The following is a 23,709-nucleotide window of genomic DNA, read 5'->3' as shown; positions in this document are numbered from 1 at the left end:
ACGGACCCTTTTTGTTAAAATAGATGGAATTATAGAGATCTTATCCCTTAGTTTGACATTGGCTCTCTTTCTCCAGACTCAATTGATATCCTTCAGTCTGGCTTTCAATAGGAGATCTGTTACCGATGCAAACTGTAGAGAACCTAGGATTCTCTCTTGGGTACGCCGAGAAGCCTTTTTTGTTCTTGAGGAACTGTCTCGTAGCCTTCGCTATCTCTCTGACCTTCTTGTATGGGAGGGATAGTTTGTGCTTGTTTAGGTCCCATTGGATTCCCAACCATTGAAACCGGGAAGCCGGAACTAGCCAAGATTTTTCCTTGTTTATCTGGAAACCAGAAATTCCAAGAATTTTTTCACCTACGCTGTTGCCTTGAGACACTCTTCGTCGCTGGCTGCCCAAATGAGCCAGTCGTCTAGATAGGCTACTAACATTATCCCTTGAGTTTATAGCTCTTGAACTATCGTCTCTCCTAATTTGGTGAATAACCTGGGCGCAATGTTGAGCCCGAACGGCATGATTGAATGAGTAAGCTTGTTTTCCTAGTTTGAAGCCTAGGTGCGGAGAGAAGTTCCTTGCTATCGGAACATGATAGTAAGCATCTATAAGATCTATAGAGGTGGTGATGGCCCCATGGGGAAGTAAGGTCCGCACCTGTGAGACGGTCAATATGCGGAATCTGTCGCATTAAATGTAATAGTTGAGACGGGAACAGTCCAGAATCACTCTTCTTTTGTTTGAGTCCTTTTTTGGGACACTGAACAGACGTCCTTGAAACTTTAGGCATTTTAGTTCCTTTATAGCCTTCTATTGGAGGAGATCTTTGGCATAGTCTAGAAGGTCCGTTGTCAGAGTCTGGTGAAAACTGATTGGTGGAGGGGGCCCTTTCTCCCATTTCCACCCTAGACCTTTGGAGAATATACTGTGGGCCCATGGACTGAGGGTCCAATGGTCCCGGAAGAGATATAATCTCCCTCCCACCTGCGGGCTCTCACTGGTTGGCTGCAGGTCTGCTTCTTCTGCCTCCTCAGAAGCCTCTACCTCTTGACCCGCCACATAGCCAGGTGCCACCTCTGGCTCTGCTACTTCCGGCATGCCTATTGTAGCCGCGAAATGTGCCTCGTGACTCATAGGAGGGGTTGAAGGCTGGGGAGGTTACTATGGCTGTTGAGGCTGAAGGCTGCTGAGCCGGTGTAGTTGGTACCAGAACAAGCTACTGCTGCAGTTGAGCCTTAGATGTCGAAGGCTTACTGACCTGAAAGACCGGAACCACTTGCACTATCGCCTGAGGATGAGAGGTCCGGTAGGGATGGAACTTCCTTGGCCTCTTCCTAGGTCTGGATTGGGGTCCTGGGCCATCAAACTTCCCTTTTGAAAGGAAGTCCCCAACAGACCCGAAGACTCTGGTTAGCTCTGGCTGCCTCATGAAAGACGTTGTTTTAATTTCGTCTTTCGGGAACAGATTTTCTCCCCATATTAGGGAATTTACGAGTCTGTTAGGCTCGTGCTTTATAGAGGCACCCGTCAGGATGTACTTTCTGCAGGCTCGTCTCGCCATAATGAAATCGTACAGGTCCATTTGGAAAGTCTGCAACAGGGCTTTCATGAGGACCCAGAACAACTGTTCTTCAGTGTAGGATGACGCGACCAAATCCGCCGCAGTGACTGAGTTGATCGACCTTCCTAATCTGGTTCTTGCCTCGAATTCCTCTTTGACCAAGTGGTCCAGAATCCTAGGTAGCTTTTCTGCCAACAGGGTGGGGGGCGCAATCCGGGTCGAGTTTACCTGCCGTAAACGTAGCCGGAGCGTCATCCCAGAACTCTACATCTGCGGGGAAGAGTAGAGAGTTAGCCTCTATCTCCTTTAGAGCTGGTAAGGGTTTATCCTCCGCCGCAGCTTGCATGGTTAGTTCCGCCACTTTGGTTGTATGGGGTGATGGAACTCTTTCTGGGGTCACAAACATAGTGAAGCTACCTTTATGGGGCGTCAGTTTGGTGTTAACGCATCACCATTCAGAAAGGGTGCGAACCCATACAGCTTGAGCTTGGTCCCTTGGGAAGATCACTGTCTCCTTTGGGATCTTATATACTCTGACTAGCGCATGTTCCGCTAGCCTGACGAGTCCAGGGAATGGGAATTGGAGACTCTCCATGAAGAACTCAAAGTCCTCCACCAGGCAGGTTCCGCACCCTTCGATCGTCGACTTCCCATCTGAGAATGGGGCATGTAATGCTTGTCGCCATGGGTTATTCTCAAATGGCGGCAGCTTAGACGTATCCTGAACTGTCATGGTCAGAGCCGTGGTTCCAGATTGACGGAATCCGGTCATCATTTCATCCAGGGGTCTGTTCCTCTCGGTCAGGGACGTTATTGTCTGGCCGGAGGTATCTGTGCTCGAGGCAAATCGTATCGACTCAAACCTCTCAACAACTACTTCCCTAACCTTCAACATTAGAAGGTTAGCGAATGCCTCCGGATTAAATCCGGACTCCGTCGTCTTAGATTTGGAGGACTTGGCTCTTGACCCCTCAGGAGGGGGAGAAGCTTTAACAGCAGGCGACTTAGTAGCAGAGGTCGACGGCTTTGGGGCCGAAGACGACTTAGTCGCCGCTGCCGGAGCCGGATTAGATCCCTTTGGAAGGGATCTCGGTTTTACTGTTTCAATCTTGGGAATGACCAAAACTGATCTTTCCCAAGCAGGGGTGGGCTTAGAGAAGCCTCGGAAGGAAGAGGAAGAAGGAGTAGGACTTAAGGGACTACCTGCCTCACTCACTTCCCCACCTACCTCCTCCTTCCTGAGAGCCACCCTTGTCCCATGCTGGAGGGACAAGGTAGCTTTCTCATCAGAAATAATCGCCACCATGTCATAGCAGACGGTGCACGCGTCGGAATGACGGACCATGTAGCCCTCAAGTTGCATGGCGCAGTTGGAATGCGACCGACAGACTACATGGCCGCCGGGCTTGAAAAAGGGGTAGCGGGGTACCCTTCAGAATGAATAAAAGAAAACTCTGGATGTTTTCGCCTGCTCCGGATTCCGTCCTCCGGAAGGTAGAGGTCAGCCCAGTGTATGGGGTCTGGGACACGCCGGACTGGAGAGAAGCAAAGCCCTAATCTCTAGTCCGGTTGAACTGAATCAAACGGCTACGAATTGTCGTAGTCGTATACTTAAACCATCTACCATCCCCACCGGAGTGGTGAACGAAACGAGAGAACAGAAACTGAGCTGCGGAAACTTAGTATAATAACTCCGGTGGCGAGTGTGATGGTGAGTCACACTACGTCGGAACCTTAAAGGTCCGAGATATATATAGTTTTTATATATATATCTGGTAACCAGGAGTAATCCCTAAAGAGCTTAGCCTACTCAGAGTCTCATAATCTCGTTGCCATAAGCAATGCCGGCGGAACCGGGCTGAAACGAACGGAACAGGAGAAGGTAAATCCTATACCTGAGCCTGAATGCATCGAGGGGGCGGAGCGCAACTCCCAGCCCGATCCATTTCTCCTTGAGTGAGACGGCGGAGACAACGGGGAGAGGAGACAACTGAGCGGCGGAGCAGTATAACGTACAATCCGGTGCGCTGCCCGCTGGCTGGTGTGAAGCTAGACCACTATTAAGCCGGCGGAGTTACTCACTCGGAGACATCAAGGTGGTGATTACATATAATACCAGTAACCCTCCCTCTCCGACCCTTACCTCCCCCACTTGAATGAAAAAACTCTAGCGGCCGTTCATCGGTAAGGTTACTAGCACTGCGAGCTATAAGACAGCGTCAGGCAGAGCCAAGCTGGGAAGTGAGGGGGGTGGTGGTCGGTCGTGATCACTTGGCCACAATACCAGATCAGAGATAGACACCTACTGGAGGCTGTGTAGCCTACTACTATGGAGGTAGTAGACCGACTGGGCCCATGGCCAGTCGTGATTGGTACAGCGACCGATCGGTGATCACTCTCAAACGGAAGGTCATAGCCTACTACTAAAGGGGGTAGGAGGCGGTGAGCCCACTGTTATCCTAAAGGAGGCTAGGCCAAGGCGATGTACATACCAGACCACCCAAATTAACAATATAATATACAATACAATAGTGAGGTATCATGGAAGAGTTGAAAGAGGAACATAAGGTGTCAGGAGAATACCCAGCATGGATCTAGCCTAACCCTCCGAGATCACTATGGATCCGGTCAGGTAGGCCAGATAAACCTCCAAGGACGTCAAGGCGTGGACAGTAACACTCAACCAAACCCTTCAAATCAAAATTTCGACCTGGTCAGGTAGGGAGGGTAGGTCCAACAATATGACAAGAGTGAGAGTCTCTATCCTTGATGCCCTCCCCGCAAGCACCGTAGCGCCGATGGGGGGGAGAGGCCTAAGGGGTAAAGGTGTAGGGGGCACCTGGCCTACCTTCCCAAAACCTAGTTTAGGCCTGGTCGGGTAAGCCAGGGGAGGAAAGCAACACTTCCAACCTCTAAGTGATATGAAAATCATAAATGTGCATAAACAATATAATATACAATACAATAATGAGGTATCATGGAAGAGTTGCAAGAGGAACATAAGGTGTAAGGAAAATACCCAGCATGGATCTAACCTAACTCTCTGAGATCACTATGGATCCGGTCAGGTAGCCCAGATAAACCTCCAAGGACGTCATGGCGTGGACGGTGGGCACTCAACCAAACCCTCCATACTCGAAATTTTCGATCTGGTCAGGTAGGAAGGATAGGTCCAACGGTATGACAAGAGATATACTCTCTATCCTTGATATCCTCCCCGTTAGCACCGTAGCGCGGACGGGGGTAGAGGTAAGGGTATAGGGGTAGGGGCACCTGGCCTACCTTCCATAACCTAATCTAGGCCTGGTCGGTTAAGCTAGGGAAGGAAAGCAACTCATCCAACCTCTTGTGATATGAAAATCATCAATGTGCATAAACAATATAATACACAATAAACAATATAATATACAATACAATAATGAGGTATCATGGAAGAGTTGCAAGAAGAACATAAGGTGTAAGGATAATACTACCCAGCATGGATCTAACCTAACTCTCTGAGATCACTATGGATCCAGTTAGGTAGGCCAGATAAACCTCCAAGGACGTCATGGCGTGGACGGTGGGGACTCAACCAAACCCTCCATACTCAAACTTTTCGATCTGGTCAGGTAGGGAGGATAGGTCCAACAGTATGACAAGAGAGATACTCTCTATCCTTGATATCCTCCCCGTTAGCACCGTAGCGCGGACGGGGGGGAGAGGTAAGGGTATAGGGATAGGGGCACCTAGCCTACCTTCCAAAACCTAATCTAGGCCTGGTCGGTTAAGCTAGGGAAGGAAAGCAACTCATCCAACCTCTTCAGTGATATAAAATCATAAACGTGCATAAATCAAAAACCTATCTGGTTCGCATTAAAACAATAACGCATGCATGTCTCGTATTGGCAGAGAGAGAGAGAGAGGACTCCCTCCTCTACGATGATAAATACGATAGGCTAGCTAGTAGCCCTACAAGGCACATATATGATATGAAATATAAAATTAACATAAAAATAAAAATAAAAATAAAGGAAATAACCAGTAATAATAATGCATGCGTCTGATGATGCAGCCAAATGGCGGATGAACTAGCGGCACCTCAGTACGTTTTTTAAGGGACCGAAGGCTAAAAAATGGAATGCATCGTAACCATACGAATTACGAAAACACAATTTGGAATACTCAAGTTGGATTGAAGAAGCAGAGACTTCCACGGAAGACGTAGCTTCGGCAAATTAAGGCACCAAGGGAGCAATTGAAGACGTGTGCGAACACACAAAGGCTAATAACAGGAATGAAGATGGCGGGCGTGTAGTAGTAGTAGTAGCAAGTGCGAGCAGAAGGTAAGAGGAGTAACCGTTGTAACGGCTCTCGCCGTGGGAGGGATTTTGAAAGGAATCCTCTAATTGGCAAGAAGACCTGTTGGTAGTGGCTTCCACTCGCCCTAGTGCTATACTGACGCCCTTGGGGTGATCGAGCTGAGGGTAGTAACTTCAGCATACCATGCTAGCTTTTTTCTCTGGTATATTTAGGATCTATTTATACTTAGAAAAGTGAGCTACAGGGACTTTTCACCGGCAGACACAGGTCGAACCCAGAAAATGTTCTATAAACATATGCATTTTAAGGCTTCGGCTGTCCACAAAGGGAATTTTACAGTAACTATTATCATAGCACTGCTTTCATGTGATGGAGTTTGTAGTGAGATGACGGAGTAGCCTGAGATACTGGGGGAGCAGTGGTGCCTTATAGGAGGAGTGATGAAGGGATTAGGCTGATGTGAATAAAGTATCTCTGATGAAAGGATTAGGCCGATGTGAATAAAGTATCTCCCAATAAAATGTATTATTTAGGTTTTGAAGAAAAAAATGCATGCATCATTGAATCTGCTTCTCTCCCTATCCATAGTATTCACTGGACACTGATTTAAAAAAAAAAAAAAAAAAAAAAGTAAGCCTAACTGAATATCCAATCCATCAAAGGTAGGCTTGCTTATTCGTTAGAAACCTATCAAAGATTTCTAGTGTATTTTTAAAAATCTCTCCCTCTCCATCTAAAGTATCCATCTGTCCATCTGCCTGTGGTGTTTTTGCATGGTAACACTGCGTCCCAGGCTTTAAATAGTTATGCTATGTGTAAGTTTTAGGTAAATAAAAGGATATCTGGGTGTACATTTGCAACTGAAAAGTGTTTTAATAAATTACTGTATGCTAATTACACCGTTAATATTCGAAATAGGATATTATTATTATTGTTGAATATAAGCTGAATGTAACTTCTAGAGCCCAGGACGCAGTGTTACCATACGCATACACCACAGGCGGCTGGACAGATGGAAAAAAACAGAGTATAGTCATAGGCGTAGACCTAGTCATGATTCCTGGTTCAACAATATTGTGTCTAGGCACTAGAATTCAACATTCCCAAATGAATGTTGCTCAGCAACATTTACAATACTGTATGTCTTGCTCTTTTGTGGTGCTTCGAGGAGTTCCACTTCTAGGCCCATTTTCTAAACTTTGCCATTATCTAAACAATTTGGTTCATCTATGTATGATTCTCTTTGGTATATTAAGCTTTCTTGATATCTCTCTAACAGAACTTGCATTGAATGCAGTGCAATAATTCTCTCTCGCTGAGCAGGGGATATTTCTTTGACCGATAAATAACACAGTGACATTCATTTCCCACACATCACAACATTGAAAACAATAGAGTGAGATCACATAGTTCACATTGTTAGGTTATAATTATTTTATACAGCATTTTAAGAGTTTCCATGTTTTTTGTAAAATTTAAAAATGTTTCTATTATGGAAAATAGTTTTACACAGTTCTATAACATGATCCTAAAGAGATCTGTGACTGTTTAATGTCATTGCATAAGAATTCTTCCATCTTTGAAAAGAAAAATAGATTAATAAAGCATGAATCGTGCATCAGGCAGGGGAATGAAAAATTATGAAACTCTGCCCATAGAATTTTGTAAGAATGTACACTAAGTACTATGCCTCAGAATTACCAGACACAAGAACAAGAAACAGCTCAGATTGCCTTACCAATCCAAAGAACATCTGAAGGCAGTAAGTCCATTTTACTAAATCCAGCTGGGGAAGCATCATCCACAGGAGCTGACTCTATTTTAAAGTTATTCGCTTGATTAGCTGGTTGAACCAGCATCTGGCCAATGTTTCCAACACGATTTATAGTGATGTGATACCTTGGAGATGAAAAAATATTAAATCTTACAAGTGTTAAATGTAATTATAATATAATGAAAATACCAAGTATGGTAATACAGATTAACTTATGTACTGTATGTAGTAAATGAATAAATACTCCTACATGAACTTAAAAAAATTAAGTTGTAATACAACTATTTCTAGGTGCTTGTTTCAATTTAAAAATAGGCAACCAGAAATTTTGAATATGCTGGCTGAAATTTTGCCTTCTGAAGGAAGTTCAGGGTTTATATCTCTCCAAGAATTTTATCCAGCCCATAACATACAGTCAATTACGTATATGTATAGGGGCATTTGTAATATTAACTGCTAAACATCAGAGAGAGGACTGTTGTTACTTAGCATATTCCTGTAAATTATTAACCAATACAAAGAAATGCATACCATCTTGTATCATCAGAAACTGTTGGAGTATTTGTTAAAAGTTTCAGTGGGTGAATCAATCGCTTTGCTCCACCTCCATTATCCCATGTGAAATGAATTCTTCTATTCACCATTTCAACAGCCATGAAGTCACTCTGTTATGAAAAGAAAAGGAACAATAAAGATAAAGAATTTCAACCTCCATGAAAATAGTATACTACATATATTCAAATGATTTGATAGGGCTTTTATTCTAAGTACTATACTTACACCAAAAAACTCAGATAAGGTATACAGTATTTAATGTTATATTTTCTACTTGAAATTTTGTTTTACCTACTTTAGTGGGCATAAAATTTTTGAAATATTTATTTTTCAGTATAGCTACTGCAAGACTATACAATATTAAACACTTACTGTGTTATGAGAACCAAGATATAGCAGTAAGGCATCTTTATCAGAGCTACTAATTGCATAACTTAAATAGATTTTTGTTGTTGTTGAAGGATTCAGAGCTGGTCGATACTTTCTTGTACATACACCAGAAGAGTCAGTAGTCAAGGATACCCGTATCTGAAAATAGAAGAAAATTAATACACAATGCAATTATTTCATTTCTCAACCATATATAAAACTAGCCGGCAAAGCCTGGCAGTGGGCACCCATAGGCTGGCATTGTTTGAACCATAATATCATAATTATTTTTCATCATAGAAGAGAAGTATGAGCATAATTGGAATCCTCATGAAAAGTTCTATCAGAATAATGTTTTCTTTCTTTTCTCTACAACTAATATTATAGAAGCTAGCATGGCCGGATATCCAGCCAGATATTCAGATCAAAATGACAACCAGTCAAAACCATCCCCTAATATTATTGTTATTTTTCATTGCAGAAAAAAATAAGAGCTTATGTGGAATCCTCATGAAAAGTTCTATCAGAATACTGTTTTCTTTTTTCTCTACAAATAATAATAAAGAAGTTAGCATGGCCAGATATCCGGATCAAAATGGTACTCAGTCAACCATCCCTAATAAAATCTACATATGTATACGGTCCAACTTTGGTTAAATTTGGTCCAGTAGTTTCGTTGTCATGAGTGTACATACATACGTACATACATAGTCCGACCATCAGCTTTACGTATATATAAGATACATAAGTCATATCACATTACTGTGATTCATATACATACATCGAGCTACAATGTCCTTTAATATCTAATTCGCTCTACCTCGGAATTAATAGATTTTCATATATGCTTAACCGAAGGGGAATTTTTTACACGATAATAGATTTGCCTGGTCCCGGGCACAAACCCAAGAAGACATTCAAATCCAGGACGTCAGTGGAAGCTTTTAAAAGTTTCCACTGACGTCCTGGATTTGAATGTCTTCTTGGGTTCGCGCCCGGGACCAGGCAAATCTATTATCGTGTAAAAAAATTCCCCTTCAGTTAAGCAAATATGAAAATATATTAATTCCGAGGTAGAGCGAATTAGATATTAAAGGACATTGTAGTTCGATGTAATATATAAGATATATGTATACATTACTTCCAAGTAATAATCACTAGAACACAGCACTGCAGTCATAAGATGATGTTCTTAGACTTTTGATGCATGTATCAGCCAGAACAAGGACACCTACTGGAACAAATTATCTTGTCAGCACCAGCGACCAAAGTATGATAACCTATTTTTTTAGGCTGATGTGGTAGTCCATTAAGGTAATAGTCGATACCATGAAAAAACCTACACCGAAAACAATACAAAGAAGCCAAATGTACACAGTACTAAAATGCAGAATGTATGGTTTAAATTAGGTTATCTGATTTACATCAAGTGCAACCATTTGCAATGACAAACTTTGAAAACATGAAATTTTCTTTATAGTTTCTACAAAGGTAATTGTTTCTCATATGAGATTTCTTACATTTTAAACACATAAATCTAGTGCTGTATCTGGACTCCCTACTGCTATCTTGAAGAGAAGTGAATGAAATGAAAATTCTAATATTTCCCAGTGAAAGTAGAATTTGATGCCTTCAAGCCTTCCACAGTCAATAGGCTTTCTTTGCTTATTTGCCAAATCTTCATCCACATTTGTTGTGCAAACAGAAATACTTCTTTAAAATCTTAGCTTTAATCCCTCAGATATCGTAATACAATGAATGCATGAGTTGCCTAATACTTTAAATACACATAAAAAAGGTAAAAGATCTGGAATACATACAAATTGCCTAAAATACTTGAATATTATTAAAATTTGCTCAATATGCTTCTGTATAATATTCAATCTACCAATAAATTGGAGAAGAAATAGATATGGAAAATTACTGCAGGACATCATGATACAAAATCATGTTATGCTAAAAAAAAACTACAACCTACTAAGTACTATAGTACATAATACAGTCGACCTTGTTAAGACAGACTAATAGGGGGGCCAGGGTGTCCGTCTTAGCCAATAGTCCAGTTTACCCGGCGATACCTAAGCGTGTACATATATGTAAAGATACCTATAAATATGCTGTACGTATTTCGTTATTTTTATAGAGCAATGAATAATAAACCAATGTAGAAATGTTTGAATTACATCTCATAGTAAAAGATGAGAAATGAAGAATGAAACATGATAAAAATTATAGAATTCAGCCGCATATGTAAATGCCTAGGCCAAGACATGAACGCATATTTTTTTCCTTTTTTCATGCTTTTTCATCTTAGTTTTTTATTCATTATAGTTAATTATTTATTATTTAATATATGAACTGTTAAATGAATGTGAGATCATCAAGATCATCAATAATAAAATAGTGGAACAATTAACACCATATGTTCCCCAACATTTTGTTTTCAACAAAAACATTCCGTTAAAAGCAAAACTATACATCCTCAAAATAACTGTAATTCAACTTGTGAATTCTAATGATAAGTAAGACTACAAAATACATTTCATCATATTCCCTTGGATAGAGTTGTTCTTTACTGTTACATACGTTGTCAACAGTTTGCCATCATATTTTGTGATCCAAATGTCTATAAATAGAAGTAGAGGGCTGTCACTGGCCAGCCAATCAGGTTTTATCTGTAAGTGCGTGTGCTTTTAATACAATACATAGTTTTTAATAGTGTATATATTTTACTTATTGCACATATGTAGAATAGAATGAATTCCTTCCTTCAAAATTGTTGAAATATAAACGGTGATAAAAATGATATGTAGAATTAAGCTGCATAAAGGAACTGGTAATTGCATTCCCTCTCTCGTCATTTGCCACATAAACGTAAGTGTTGTTCAGTAACTCAAGTTTTGTCTTCGTTAAGTTTACCTTTGTGATTATCTTTCTTTTCTAAAAATATACAAATCATTGTACCTTAGCTATCAATCAGGCAGTAGATAGGTAAAACTGTTGGTTACAGTACTTTCTACCCTTCCAGACAATAGCATGTTTTAATGACTGTACGAACTGTGTGCAAGTTAAATCAGATATAAGTTAGAAGCATTTTAGTTTAGTACAGTAAAATGTAAATACAAATTGTATATAAATAATAAAAATTTAAATGAAAAGTATATTTATCTTTTGGTAAATATAGAGAAAAATGGTACACAACAAGTGGAGGAATGGTAAGTCTTAAATTGCGGACAAATACTATACATATTTTATTTAAATTGGCTGACCCTCTTCGGTGTCTGTCTTATCCGATATCCAGATTAATGCGGTCTGGGTTGACTGTATAGCATAAACACTAGTATAATAAAGATGAAAAGTTTAAAAGAATCTAATAGCTTAAGAATGCGTAAACCAATACTACTACTTACCGAGGAGGCATACTGCCGTGTCTGTTTAATTTTCCGCTTAAGAGCCTCTATTCTTTCCTTTAAATCATTACTTCGACCTTCAATTCTATACACTGTTTTCTGGAGGTTGTTACCCAGTCGAACACCTTTAACAGTGTGGCCTTCAGCTGTATTGACTTGCAGAAAAAAGTTAATGTAGCAGGTTAATAAATATTAAATCTAAAACATGACTGCAATTTTCTTTTCTTTCATTCTACAGTATTGTAAATTTCTGGTTCCAGAATAAAGTAAAAGATGTGTTTCTATGTTTCATGAAAAACTTGAGAACTTTTAGAATGCAACCATAACTGGAATTATGATACCATTTCTTTAAAAATTACACATATAAAGGATCATATCGAGGTCAGAAGCCTATGAACATGCAGTAAAATACTTTTACTTACTTTTGTCTCTAATCTCATTTAAAAGCGAAGCATCAATTCGACTCAACTCCAGTGCTCGCTCCTTAGTAATAGTGAGATTCCCATGAATAGCTGAGATTTTATCTAACGTGCTTTGAATATTCTCATGAGTTTCAGCTAAACTGTCCAAAGAGTTCTTGATTTCAGATGATATGTCTGGAAAAAGTGGTGGTAGTTTTAAAGGAGAGAATGTCACAGGTAGTTTGTAAATAAATTAATATAAAGCATGCAAAAACCTTTTTATAGGTCATAATACGTACTGTACAAGCTTTTTTAAGCAAAACCCTTAGTAATGACGCGACAATTGTGTTCCTTACAGACTAGAATAGTTTGTGTGTGTATGGTTACTGTGTCATACAAGCAGAAATAAAGAATCACCTCTGATATGGCATTCAGGAACTCGAGATAATCATTTGGTATTAATTGCCAAAATTTGATGCTAGGTTTGTGAAAATCTATCTAATATTGAACAATAATCTAAAGAGAGTTAAGAAAAGCCAATAATTATGCTTTCAACTATTTTTGTTTTAAAAATACTACTGCATCTTATTTTTCATGTGTATTATACCCTGTAAGCATGGATAAACATTATCAACTATCTACTTATATTGATGAAATGGCAATCAATATTGTGTAAGGTCTCATGTCACCTTGGGGAGTTCCTTGCCCCACTTATCATATTGTTCACTTATAAAGGTTCTACAAATGGTTGTGTAGGATGAGAGTATCCCCAGTAGAATAATTTTTTATTTTGTGGACTTAAGACAATCAACAAAAAGCATTTTATTATTTTGGACCATTACTTAGGATGTAGGTGATTACTCTTAAGTTATGATCCAACTAGATCTCCAAAACTATCCTGATTACTTCTGGTTTCATTAACCTAAGTGGGCAAACTGACCTTGGTAAAAGCACTTTCCAAGTTTAGGATTGAACACTAGGCTTTGAAACAAGTCTCCTGAACCAAAGTGAGCACTGGGGGAGAAAGATATGTAGTCTAGAACAGTGGGGTCTGACTGGCCTCATTCTCTTCTATTACATAATGATCATTCTCAGTTGCTGAGATGGTTGATCTTATATTCTTCCCTGACTAAATCTACAAGAATATGGATAGCGGGAACTTCTGTGCTTCATCCCTCACTACAACAACTTCTCTTTTTTCAAGATTTGATAGGAATGCCAATCTCAATGGTTAGCAATATCACACATGCATTTATTCCATTGACATCCCATGTGGCTGAATAACTCTCCTGGCAGATATAAATGAGAGGATGATTTCAAAGAGTAAACCTGTCTTAAATAGTAATGAACTACCAGTACATATTAAGCTCCAGTTTTACTACTTGCAGAAGTGTGTTGTTTACATAATTCACGAAGAATTCCATAAGATCTAAGGCATTTTCTTTTGTATGTGGCACTTGGAAAGTGCTCACTTATATTCTTAATGATCAAAATAAAATTCATCCATAGGTAATTGAAAGAAATCTATTAAAGCTGGAATACTGAAGGAGAGTGGAGAATTTTGGTGGCACTCATTATGAAACTTAGCCCAATTCGTTTGGAACAAATTTCTTACAGAGGTGTCTATAGCTTCAGGAATTTATCAAAGTTCAGGAAGCCATTCTTCATTTTACCCTCTTAAGGTCAAGATAAACAGTTTGATGTAATGGTCAATGATTTGGCATTTCCTACTCAATCACAATACTATTGATAAAGCAAACAGAATTGAAAATGCCACCTTGCAGCCTTTTCCAACTTATGGATTTGAGGAAATATAGCTGTGTAGCTAAATTCATCTCAAGTAGGGCAAAAGTGACAAGGAGGGTTTCCCTCTGAGGAGCCATGGAAAAGCCAAATTCCAGTTATATATTTGGAGAAGACTCCTTTCCTGTGAATCTTGTGATCTTCAACACCAAATCTTACTATACATGCGTGCCTGTATGTATCCTTTTCTTTTCTACAGATGTCAAGAAATATCCTTCCAATACCGAGCCCCTACTGACTCCATTTCCATATTGACTGCAGTCGGTGCAACAGCCTTATTGACTAGGCATAATCAATCACTTGTCTTAATTTTTTTTCTAGATTGGTCATTTCCACATCCATTGCTGTGACATACTGATCCTGGGTAATAGCTTTGGGAACTACCTGGGTAATAGCTCTGGGAACTATCAGAAATACATCTCATACCATACTCAGAATGCATGGCATCCACCTGTACACTGTGGATGTACTCCAAGTGGTACAATACTATAGTGTTTCAGTATACATGAAAAAAAAATCCATATTTGTCTGCTTCTGCCTCAGTAAACCAAAGTTAGTGTTTGTCTCCCACATCTCATTTTTCTTGGTATCCAACTATGTAGGTATATCCTGGACTAAAAAATTGTCCTTTCAAAATAAATGTTGCATCTATCTATAACTCATTAGTCTAATGAAATTCTTAACTGCTAATGAGGCCTTTTTCACAAATGACAGAATGTTTATGCTACCACTGAAATTACTACTGGCCTCCATAGATTTATGGCTTTGAAAGCTTTGTGGGGACAAAATTTCTATCTACAAAATCAATAGCAGGATTTACATATAATGGGAACTGCTAAATATTTAATAATAGTTATAAATATGAAGTAAATTAATTTATGCAACTACAATAGCTATGTAAACCACAACAGCAGCCTTCATGTAAGATATTAAACTAGATAACAGATCCAAACAGAATGGATGCTATTTTCGTTGTTTAAAATCATGTTTTAATTCTATTTCTTAATCACAATTATAATTTCATAACCAGCCAATAAACTTACAACTGATAAAACTCTCTTTCATGTCACACATTAGCAAATATGTACTGGGAATCTACAATCCCCTGAGCATCCACTAGAGTAGATGTCTTTTTACTATTATGCAGAGATCTAAATAATTACATGCATTTAGTGAATAACAGAAAGGTTTACATTCGGAACATATAATAAAACAAATGATCCCAAAGGAATACAATATCTCATGTATGCATAAAATAAGGAAACTATGAATACTACAGAGCTAAATACTTACTTAATGAGAACTGCAGATCCATGACACTTTGCAAAGAATTCAGACGCTTTTCTCCAATACCAATATCCCCTCTTGCTCTGTTAATTGCCTTTTGCTGGTTTTCCAGTTCAAGAAAATGTTGACCCACACTTGATTTTAAGGCATCTCCTTTTAAATGTAACTCTTCTGATTTACGGCTAGAAAGTGATGCCCTACGGACTAGAGACTCTTCTGGATCACCAGGGTAAGCCTAAAACACATTATCAGTTTTGTAACATACACAGTCAAGGGTATTCATGCAATATAACTAAATTTGTCAGTATTTAGGTTTTTGCTATTTGTTACCAAGTGGTTTTTTGGAACTGATTAACTCTTTGCAATACATAACACTTTTGAGAAAAAAATTCATATAAAGATTATGTTCAACTGCTAAATAAATATAAATGATGGAAATAACTACAAGTTAGTCACATACACAACCGATTTAAAAACTATTGCCTAAAAAAATGAATGAAGCCATTATAAGATAAAAGCCTTAATTTTATGTTGTAAAACCCTTATCTATGAATTTTGCTGCTGTTTCTTTAAAATAGAGAACAGGGTTTACAAAATCTGAGTAGCGTCTTGTGGAAGATAGAGTCAAGAATGATGTATAGAGAAGGAATTCCACCCAATAGATAGCCATTATTAATTTGGATGGAGATACATGATCCTTATGAGGAGAGAATGATAGTATTTCTGCTTCAAACTATTGGTGGGTTAATTACAGTCACAAAAACTCATTAACTAGCATTTAGACAAGGAAAATGGCTACTCAAAAAAGGCAAAAGTGCACAGCTGAAGCCAATGAAATCATAAATTTTTTGCTTCCTCCTTCCCATGTTTATTTTACATATTTAGACCATTTTATACAAGAACAGGACTAAACTGACTGCCCCAGTGGCACCAGTACTTCAAAAATAAAATTAAGGTAATTCTTGGCAGCAGTATTCAATATCACAATTAAGTATCAAATACCTGCATGGTACAAATGAAAGATGCAAAAAAATTACATGGGTACTGCAGAAAGATAACTTTAGTGCTTTGTTGCCACCACATATTCAATATTTTTTTATATTTCAATAAAACACTTGTGGTTAAAGATAGTCATCAGATCATGAATTTGTGTTCTTGGCAGAAGAGGCTATTGCAAGTTATCTAATGAACTTTACATTCTCCTTGCTAAAGTGCCATATTTATGTTCGTTTTGTGTATAATATGCACTTGTTACAATAATATATTAATTTCTTTGGATTTTAAACTGTTCTAAAAACAATGTATTTTTTTTAAATGCTAGGCTGGGTTAGGTCAAGACTTAACGGTACCCTAAAGACAGCACAGCCTACATAGCCAAGCCACTAGTCATATGAACACCCTTTGAAAAATTCACAATTCCCTTGGCCTTAGGCTATTGTGTTAGCAATCAAGAAACTCCTATATTTTTATTTTTTTTCCAGAATAGGCTATACTCCCCAATACCAAGGTTTGTCTTATATGTTGGTGCATCTGCTACTATGACATACAGCATTTATATATATTTATATACCTTGGAATGAATTTTCTAAATAAAAATGTTCAGGTCCCTTGGGTGACAGTTCTTATATAACAGAACAGGAAACAAACATTGATCCAAAGTAACCAATGCCTACTTCATTACTTCTGAAATGCTGAGGTTATACCTTTGTAAAACTACAGTTCATTAATAACTCTCCTCTAATAAATGAATCCTTGTGTAACTTTAGGTTTTATGATCACACTGAAGACCTCATTCCCTAATACAGTGCTCTAAGCATATGGAGAAATGAGCAATGCTGTTCCAATATGATTTTGATGGCTGTTGTTACCAAAGTCTCCTAAAACTGTGTCTACTACAAAGTTAGAATGCCACCTCATTGTCTACAATTATACTTAATTATTGATACATATTAAATTAGTGTTGTTTAAACCATTAAATTAATCATTTTACTTAATATTGCACAGTATACTGTAATTCTAACAATGCATGATACTGGATAATCACAGGCTTCTAAAATATTTCAAGAAAATCTGGGCATAATCGTTGGGTAAATATGTACATCAGTATACTTGTATGCACTGTATTTCTGGGCTCAGCTCGTGTCGGCCTATGAAAGGATCCTTAATATCATTCTTTCTAGGTAAAATTAATCTAAAATTACCAGAGAAAAACAAAATTAAGAAAATGTCAGTAAAACTGACTCGCTCACTCTTAAAAAGAAGTGTCGGTATGGTAATAGGGGCGAGTGGGAATCACTACCACGAGACATTCACCAATTAGAACTTCCAATCAGAATCCCCTTAAGAGAGAGCTGATACCAACGGGCGATGCAGCCGTTACTACTACTACTAGAGGACGCCACGGACAGCAGCGCCCCTAGCGGACATCCTTAATCATTAGCACTAGCGTCAAGACGCATTATTTTTCTGTGCTGTTCTTATTTCGGGATTTATCCTATTCTTCACCATGGAACGCTCTGCAATTGCAACGGCTAAGTTAAGTAACTCATAAGTAATGTTCTACTGCATTTTTATCTTCCGGGTACCAGTATTTTCCTCCTAATAGGTCATATACGGTTTCCCGGTTGTCTCGTGGTGGCGCCATGCTGCCTCGTTAAGAATTCCCGGTCCTCCATACTGGGACTTCTTATACTTATGGGCTTACTATATTACGTTCATTGTCTTTTACATCGAGTTTTAGCTAGTTTAGCCCCCCTACCATTTCTCTTAGTTTGGTTTAGGGCTATTATTATTATTCCTGCCCAGCATCCCGGCTCTTGCTCTTCATCGGCTATCGCTGGCTCCGAGTAGGCTTCTGTTTCTTGGAACAGTCTGCCTCCTCCTGGGCTTCTTTCTCTTTTACTAAAAGTGTCTTTTCCATCTTTTCGATGTAATATATTATATTTAGGGTGTTAGGCTAGCCTAGGTGCATGTTCCTTGTATTGGTACAGCCTGGTTCACGTGGCCCTCCCACGGTTGTGTTGCTCGCGGCCTAGGCCACTTGCGGCCACGTGTTCCATCGCACCTTACCCTGCCCCTGCCCTCCCTACCTGGTATAGGGAGGTGCTGGGGGACCCCTTGGTTGTCATGACAACCTCAGTCGCCTTCTCTCTCCCTCTCTGAGGTGGCCAGGGGTTCCTCCCAGCGGGGGGTATAGGGCGACCACTCATGAGGTACCGGGTCTCTCCGAGCAAGTAGTCGGTGAGGCGGGGAGGAGTAGGCCATCCCCCCCTCTCTCTCTCCCGCCGTGTTACGCCGAGACCTTCCTCCCCCCCCCCCCCCCCTCCCCAGTTGCTCAGCCACCTTCCCTCGCTATAACGAAAGGAGCCTTCCGTCGCAGCCGGGGCACCTTTGGTTATAGATTACTGGCTCCGCCAGCGGGCGGGGTGGGCTCTACTAGTGGTCGGTTGCTTGCCTACTATATCCTTACATCTCTCCCCCGCTACCGGAAGGGAGCTTGCTTCTTACCCGGGCACTCTTCTAGTAGACGGGCGGAGAAAAAGGTTTTGTTATTATTGTTATTTTAAGGATATACCCTAATTTTACGATGAATTGTTTAATTTTATTATTTATATCTACCATCCCCGCCATTTTCCGTCGTGGTTTCCATTTACCACCCCTCCTGGTTGGTTCCCTTTTGTGTCCCCGCCATCAGCGGAGCTATAGCCTAGGACACTCAACCAACCTTGTTACCACACGTATTATGGCGGGGCTCTGGTTTAATCTGACTTTATCGCTCCGGCACCAGCGGAGCAACTGTTAGGCTGTAAGTGTTCTCCTGATACTCATGTATCTTTCCACTTACAGGCTACCAACTGTCAGGTCCCGGCGTGCAACGCGACGTTGTACGACCCCTGCGGCCACGATGAGTGCAGGTCTCACGCCCCTTGTGCCACATCGTTCAACGAGATGATCGTCTGGCACCCAGAAGCCTGCGCCATCTGCTACGACCTAGTCGGTCAGCTGGGAGAGGGGGTAAGTCCATTATAGGCTTCCTTTTCATTTTACTAACAACTCTTAGTCATAAGTTTGTTAACCCCGTTCCGCCATTAGAAGCTCATCTCGCCCTTTCTTTCAGGCTACTGGTGTGAGGGAGGTCGCCCTCGCTACCCTGAAAGCGTGGGTGGGCGGCTTCGGGAAGAACGCCGCCAAAGGCCAGCCGTACATCCTGGACAAGAAGCTGGCCGTCCAGATCTTCCCTGCGGGCAAGTCAACTGGGTATGTTGACCCCTTGTCCGCAGCCTCTAATAGCCTCCATCCAAGCACAAGATCTCCAGCAATCATTTGGGGTCGTAGCTTCCCAGGAGTCGGTCCCGGACGTCGCTGCCCTGGACCTAAACATCGAGCCCATGGCGGTAGGGGCAGAGGATTTGTTGGTTGAGGTAGGTGTGTCGGGCGCCCAAGGTCTTTCCTTGGGTGCTCCTGGATCTTCTCCTGTCCCTTCCTCGAGCGCTTCTTTCCAAGGCTTTGTGGGATCTGAGATCCCTACCCGCTCTCCCGCTCTCTCTGTACCCCCAAAGGTGAAGGGACAGAGAGAACCGAAGACGCTATCTAAGACAACTTCTAAGAAGTCGTCTTCGTCTTCTTCGGCTAGGAAGTCTTCGACTTCCTACGCCGACGCGGTGAAAGCCAAGCCGAGTTCTTCTCACTCGAAGAGCTCTAGAAGCAAGGCTTCTAAGGAGAAGGCTCGCGCTCCCGCCGAGCCAATGCCTTCTCCTGCCCCCACCGCTTCCACTCCGGCAACGCCGGTGGGAGGAGCAGGACCTAGCACCTTTGATCCCACTACCTTCTCAGCAGTGGTGATGCAACAGGTGGGCGAGTTGGTTGGCTCGCAAGTCTCCGCCCTGGGGACGAGATTTGAGCAGATGTTCGCACAACTGTCGAGCACTCTGTCTCAATCTGGCCAGTCCATACAAGATCTCTCTAACAGGGTTAGAGAGAATGAGGACCGAGTAGCTGGGCTCTCTCAGGTCCCTCTTCCAGTCTCCCCAGTGCCAAGCACTGGCATTCTCCAGCTCCCGCCATACGACTCTCTGCCAGCTTTCTCCATGGAGAACCCATGGAGAGTAGCTGCCTACGCTCCTTTTAAGGATGGGATGATCTCTATCCCGGAGTGTGGAACTCGGAGGATTGAGGACTTCGAGTTTTACCCTCCGGGTCTGACGCAGCCTTTCATCGGTTATGCTAGGCTGACTGTTACGGCTCTTACTAGAGAAGACAAGATCTCTAGGGAGTCTGTTCTATACAGTAGGGATCATGCCCAGCGGGAATGGGTTCACTGCCTTGAGGACTGGGAGTGCACGAACACTAAGCTCCAGGCCTATAAGAGTCCTTTTACTATTTTCGCAACGGAAGAGGAGGCTTCTCTTCCGTTCGCCACGAAAATAGTAGAGAAGACCCTTCAGGCAGTCCTCAAGGATGAGCCCATGCCACAGTTAAGGGAGGCGGAGTCTACTTCTCCGCTCTTCCCGGCTTTCGGAGAATTGTGGGAGAACTTGCCAGCTACGTTCACGCTTGGTAAGCTCAAACCGGACTGCGCCATGGACCAGTTCGGCGAGAAGCTGCCAAGGCTGCCTGATTCCCTGATTCAGGCAGAGTTCGACGCGCGAACCAGGTTTGGCAGGTCCCTCAATTCTCTTATAATAACGGAAATGGCTGCTCTCTCATATGCGACGGAACCGCTGTTTAAAATCTTGGCAAAATCCCAGTTTCAGACGGTCCTAACAGATGCTTCGACTTCTTCCAAGCTAGGAGGAATTGCCGAAAGCACGTGCTGCAGGAGTGCACTATTAGGCATGAGCCTAATAGACTCTTGGCTTCTAGCATGTGGGGAGCGGATCTCTTCCCAGAGTCCGCTGTTAATGAAGTGCACCACGAGGCTGCTAGGCTCAACCAGAGCCTTAGAGCTAGGTGGGGTATTTCGTCAAAGAGGAAACAAGAATCCGTCCCCACTGCTGGTAAGAAACAAAAGAAGGCTGGTAAGAGGTTCCAGCCGTATCAGAAACACCAGCAACAGCAGCAATTTGTGCAGGCCGTCCCGGTTACCCAACAGGGACAACCTGCTAGTTCGAAACAGAACCAGCCCATCCTCCGTTGTCTCCTCAATCACAGCCGTCGACCTCCTACGCAATCTCGCCGGCCTTCAACCCTTCATATGAGGCTCAAGGCTACAAAACAACCAAGAGGTAGGGCGAGAGGTTACTTTCGCCAGTGTGGCGCAGGAAGGGCGACAAGGAGCAGGCAGTTCAGAGGAGGGCGTGGTGGTCAACCCGCCCCATCAACAATGAAGCTCCCCAGGTAGGAGGGAGGCTGTTCCTCTTCCGCCACAGGCCACAGGTGGGGGTTCAGCAATTGGGCACAGAGCATAGTGTCCAAAGGATTGGGTTGGAGTTGGATCAAAGATCCGCCTCCAATCAAATCATTCCACCAAATACCATCAGAAGGAATTGACAGATTACGTGGAGGAACTCCTTCAGAAAGGAGCTATTGCGAGAGTCAAGCATCTAAAATTTCAAGGTCGCTTATTCAGCGTGCCAAAGAAAGGCTCAACAAAAAGAAGGGTAATCTTAGACTTGTCAAAGCTAAACTCTTTCATTCGTTGCGACAAGTTCAAGATGCTTACCCTCTCGCAAGTAAGGACCTTACTTCCGCGTGGAGCCGTCACATGCTCCATCGATCTTACAGACGCATACTATCATATCCCTATAGCCAGGCACTTCCGCCCATTCCTAGGATTCAGGCTAGGAAATCAGACATTCTCATTCAAAGTGATGCCCTTCGGTCTGAATGTAGCCCCCAGGGTATTCACGAAAATAGCAGAAGTGGTTGTACAGCAATTGAGAACTCAGGGAATCATGGTAGCAGCATACCTCGACGATTGGTTGATCTGGGCACCAACCGTCGAGGAATGTCTCATAGCCACCAAAAAGGTAGTTCACTTTCTGGAACATCTGGGGTTCCAGATAAACAAAACGAAATCCAGACTTACCCCGGAGTCTTGTTTTCAGTGGCTGGGAATCCAATGGGATTTGTCTTCCCACAATCTGTCAATTCCAGTGGCCAAACGGAAGGAAATAGCAAAATCTGTAAGGCAATTTCTCAAATGCAAACAAACATCAAGGAGAAACCAGGAGAGAATCCTAGGGTCCCTTCAGTTTGCTTCGGTAACAGATATCCTCCTGAAAGCAAGGCTAAAAGATTTAAATCGAATTTGGCGTTCGAGAGCAAACACCAAATCTCGAGACAAGTTGTCAGTAATCCCACAGATCCTCCGCAATCAACTCCGTCCATGGTCCAAAGTAAAGAACTTAGCCAAGAAGGTACCCCTTCAATATCCCCTTCCAGTGTTAACCATTCACACGGATGCCTCCCTGTCCGGGTGGGGGGGATACTCTCAGTTCAAACAGGTTCAGGGGACTTGGTCAGTTCAATTTCGCCAGCTCCACATAAACGTTCTGGAAGCAATGGCAGTTTTTCTTACCTTGAAGAGACTGCTTCCCCGAAGAAGTCTCATCTAAGGCTAGTTTTGGACAGTGCAGTGGTAGTTCATTCCATCAACAGAGGAGGGTCCAAATCCAAGCATGTGAATCATGTCATGATAGCCATCTTTGCCCTAGCAAACAAGCACAAATGGCATCTGTCTGCCACTCACCTGGCAGGGGTAAGAAATGTGATAGCAGACGCTCTGTCCCGGTCAGTTCCTCTGGAATCAGAATGGCTCTCTAGACGTCGGGTCATTCCAGTGGATAAGCCTGAGAGTCCCAGGTCTCCAAGTGGATCTCTTCGCCTCACAAGCGAACCACAAGCTCCCTTGCTATGTGGCCCCCAACCTGGACCCTCTGGCTTATGCCACGGACGCCCTGTCGTTGGATTGGAATCAGTGGAGGAGAATTTATGTTTTTCCTCCAGTGAATCTCCTCTTGAGAGTCCTAAGCAAACTAAGGTCTTTCAAAGGGATAGTAGCTCTGATTGCACCGGACTGGCCCAAGAGCAACTGGTATCCTCTTCTTCTGGAATTGGGCCTCCGACCTCAACGGATCCCCAATCCCAAGCTATCACAATCAGTACAAATGAGGACTGTGTTCGCTTCCTCAGGAATTCTCCAGACCCTAACTTTATGGACTTCATGAAGTTTGCGGCTAATAAAGATGCTAATATTGATCCACAGAATATTCTCTTCCTAGAATCAGATAAGAGAGAGTCAACCATTAGAC

At 41.8% G+C, this 23,709-nt stretch overlaps 1 protein-coding gene across 5 annotated transcripts in view; it reads right to left on the bottom strand.

Moving 5' to 3' along the window:
• Positions 1–23,709, bottom strand: part of LOC135216235 (laminin subunit alpha lam-3-like) — a 567,145-nt gene that overhangs the window by 91,800 nt on the left and 451,636 nt on the right. For all 5 annotated transcript variants that reach the window (XR_010314834.1, XM_064251389.1, XM_064251390.1 and 2 more), the window contains 6 exons: positions 15,464–15,692; positions 12,389–12,562; positions 11,967–12,121; positions 8,560–8,715; positions 8,164–8,297; positions 7,597–7,757 (listed from right to left, as the gene is read on the bottom strand). Coding sequence is in view for 4 of the 5 variants with exons in the window: in XM_064251389.1 (XP_064107459.1) it covers positions 7,597–7,757; positions 8,164–8,297; positions 8,560–8,715; positions 11,967–12,121; positions 12,389–12,562; positions 15,464–15,692 (1,009 nt within the window). In the remaining variant the exon portion in view is untranslated. The remainder of the gene's footprint in view (positions 1–7,596; positions 7,758–8,163; positions 8,298–8,559; positions 8,716–11,966; positions 12,122–12,388; positions 12,563–15,463; positions 15,693–23,709) is intronic.

The sequence above is a fragment of the Macrobrachium nipponense genome, chromosome 6, assembly GCF_015104395.2.
Source record: "Macrobrachium nipponense isolate FS-2020 chromosome 6, ASM1510439v2, whole genome shotgun sequence".
Lineage (NCBI taxonomy): Eukaryota > Metazoa > Arthropoda > Malacostraca > Decapoda > Palaemonidae > Macrobrachium > Macrobrachium nipponense.
The sequence above is the reverse complement of the archived record's forward strand: the minus strand, read 5'-3'. Positions and strand labels throughout refer to the sequence as shown.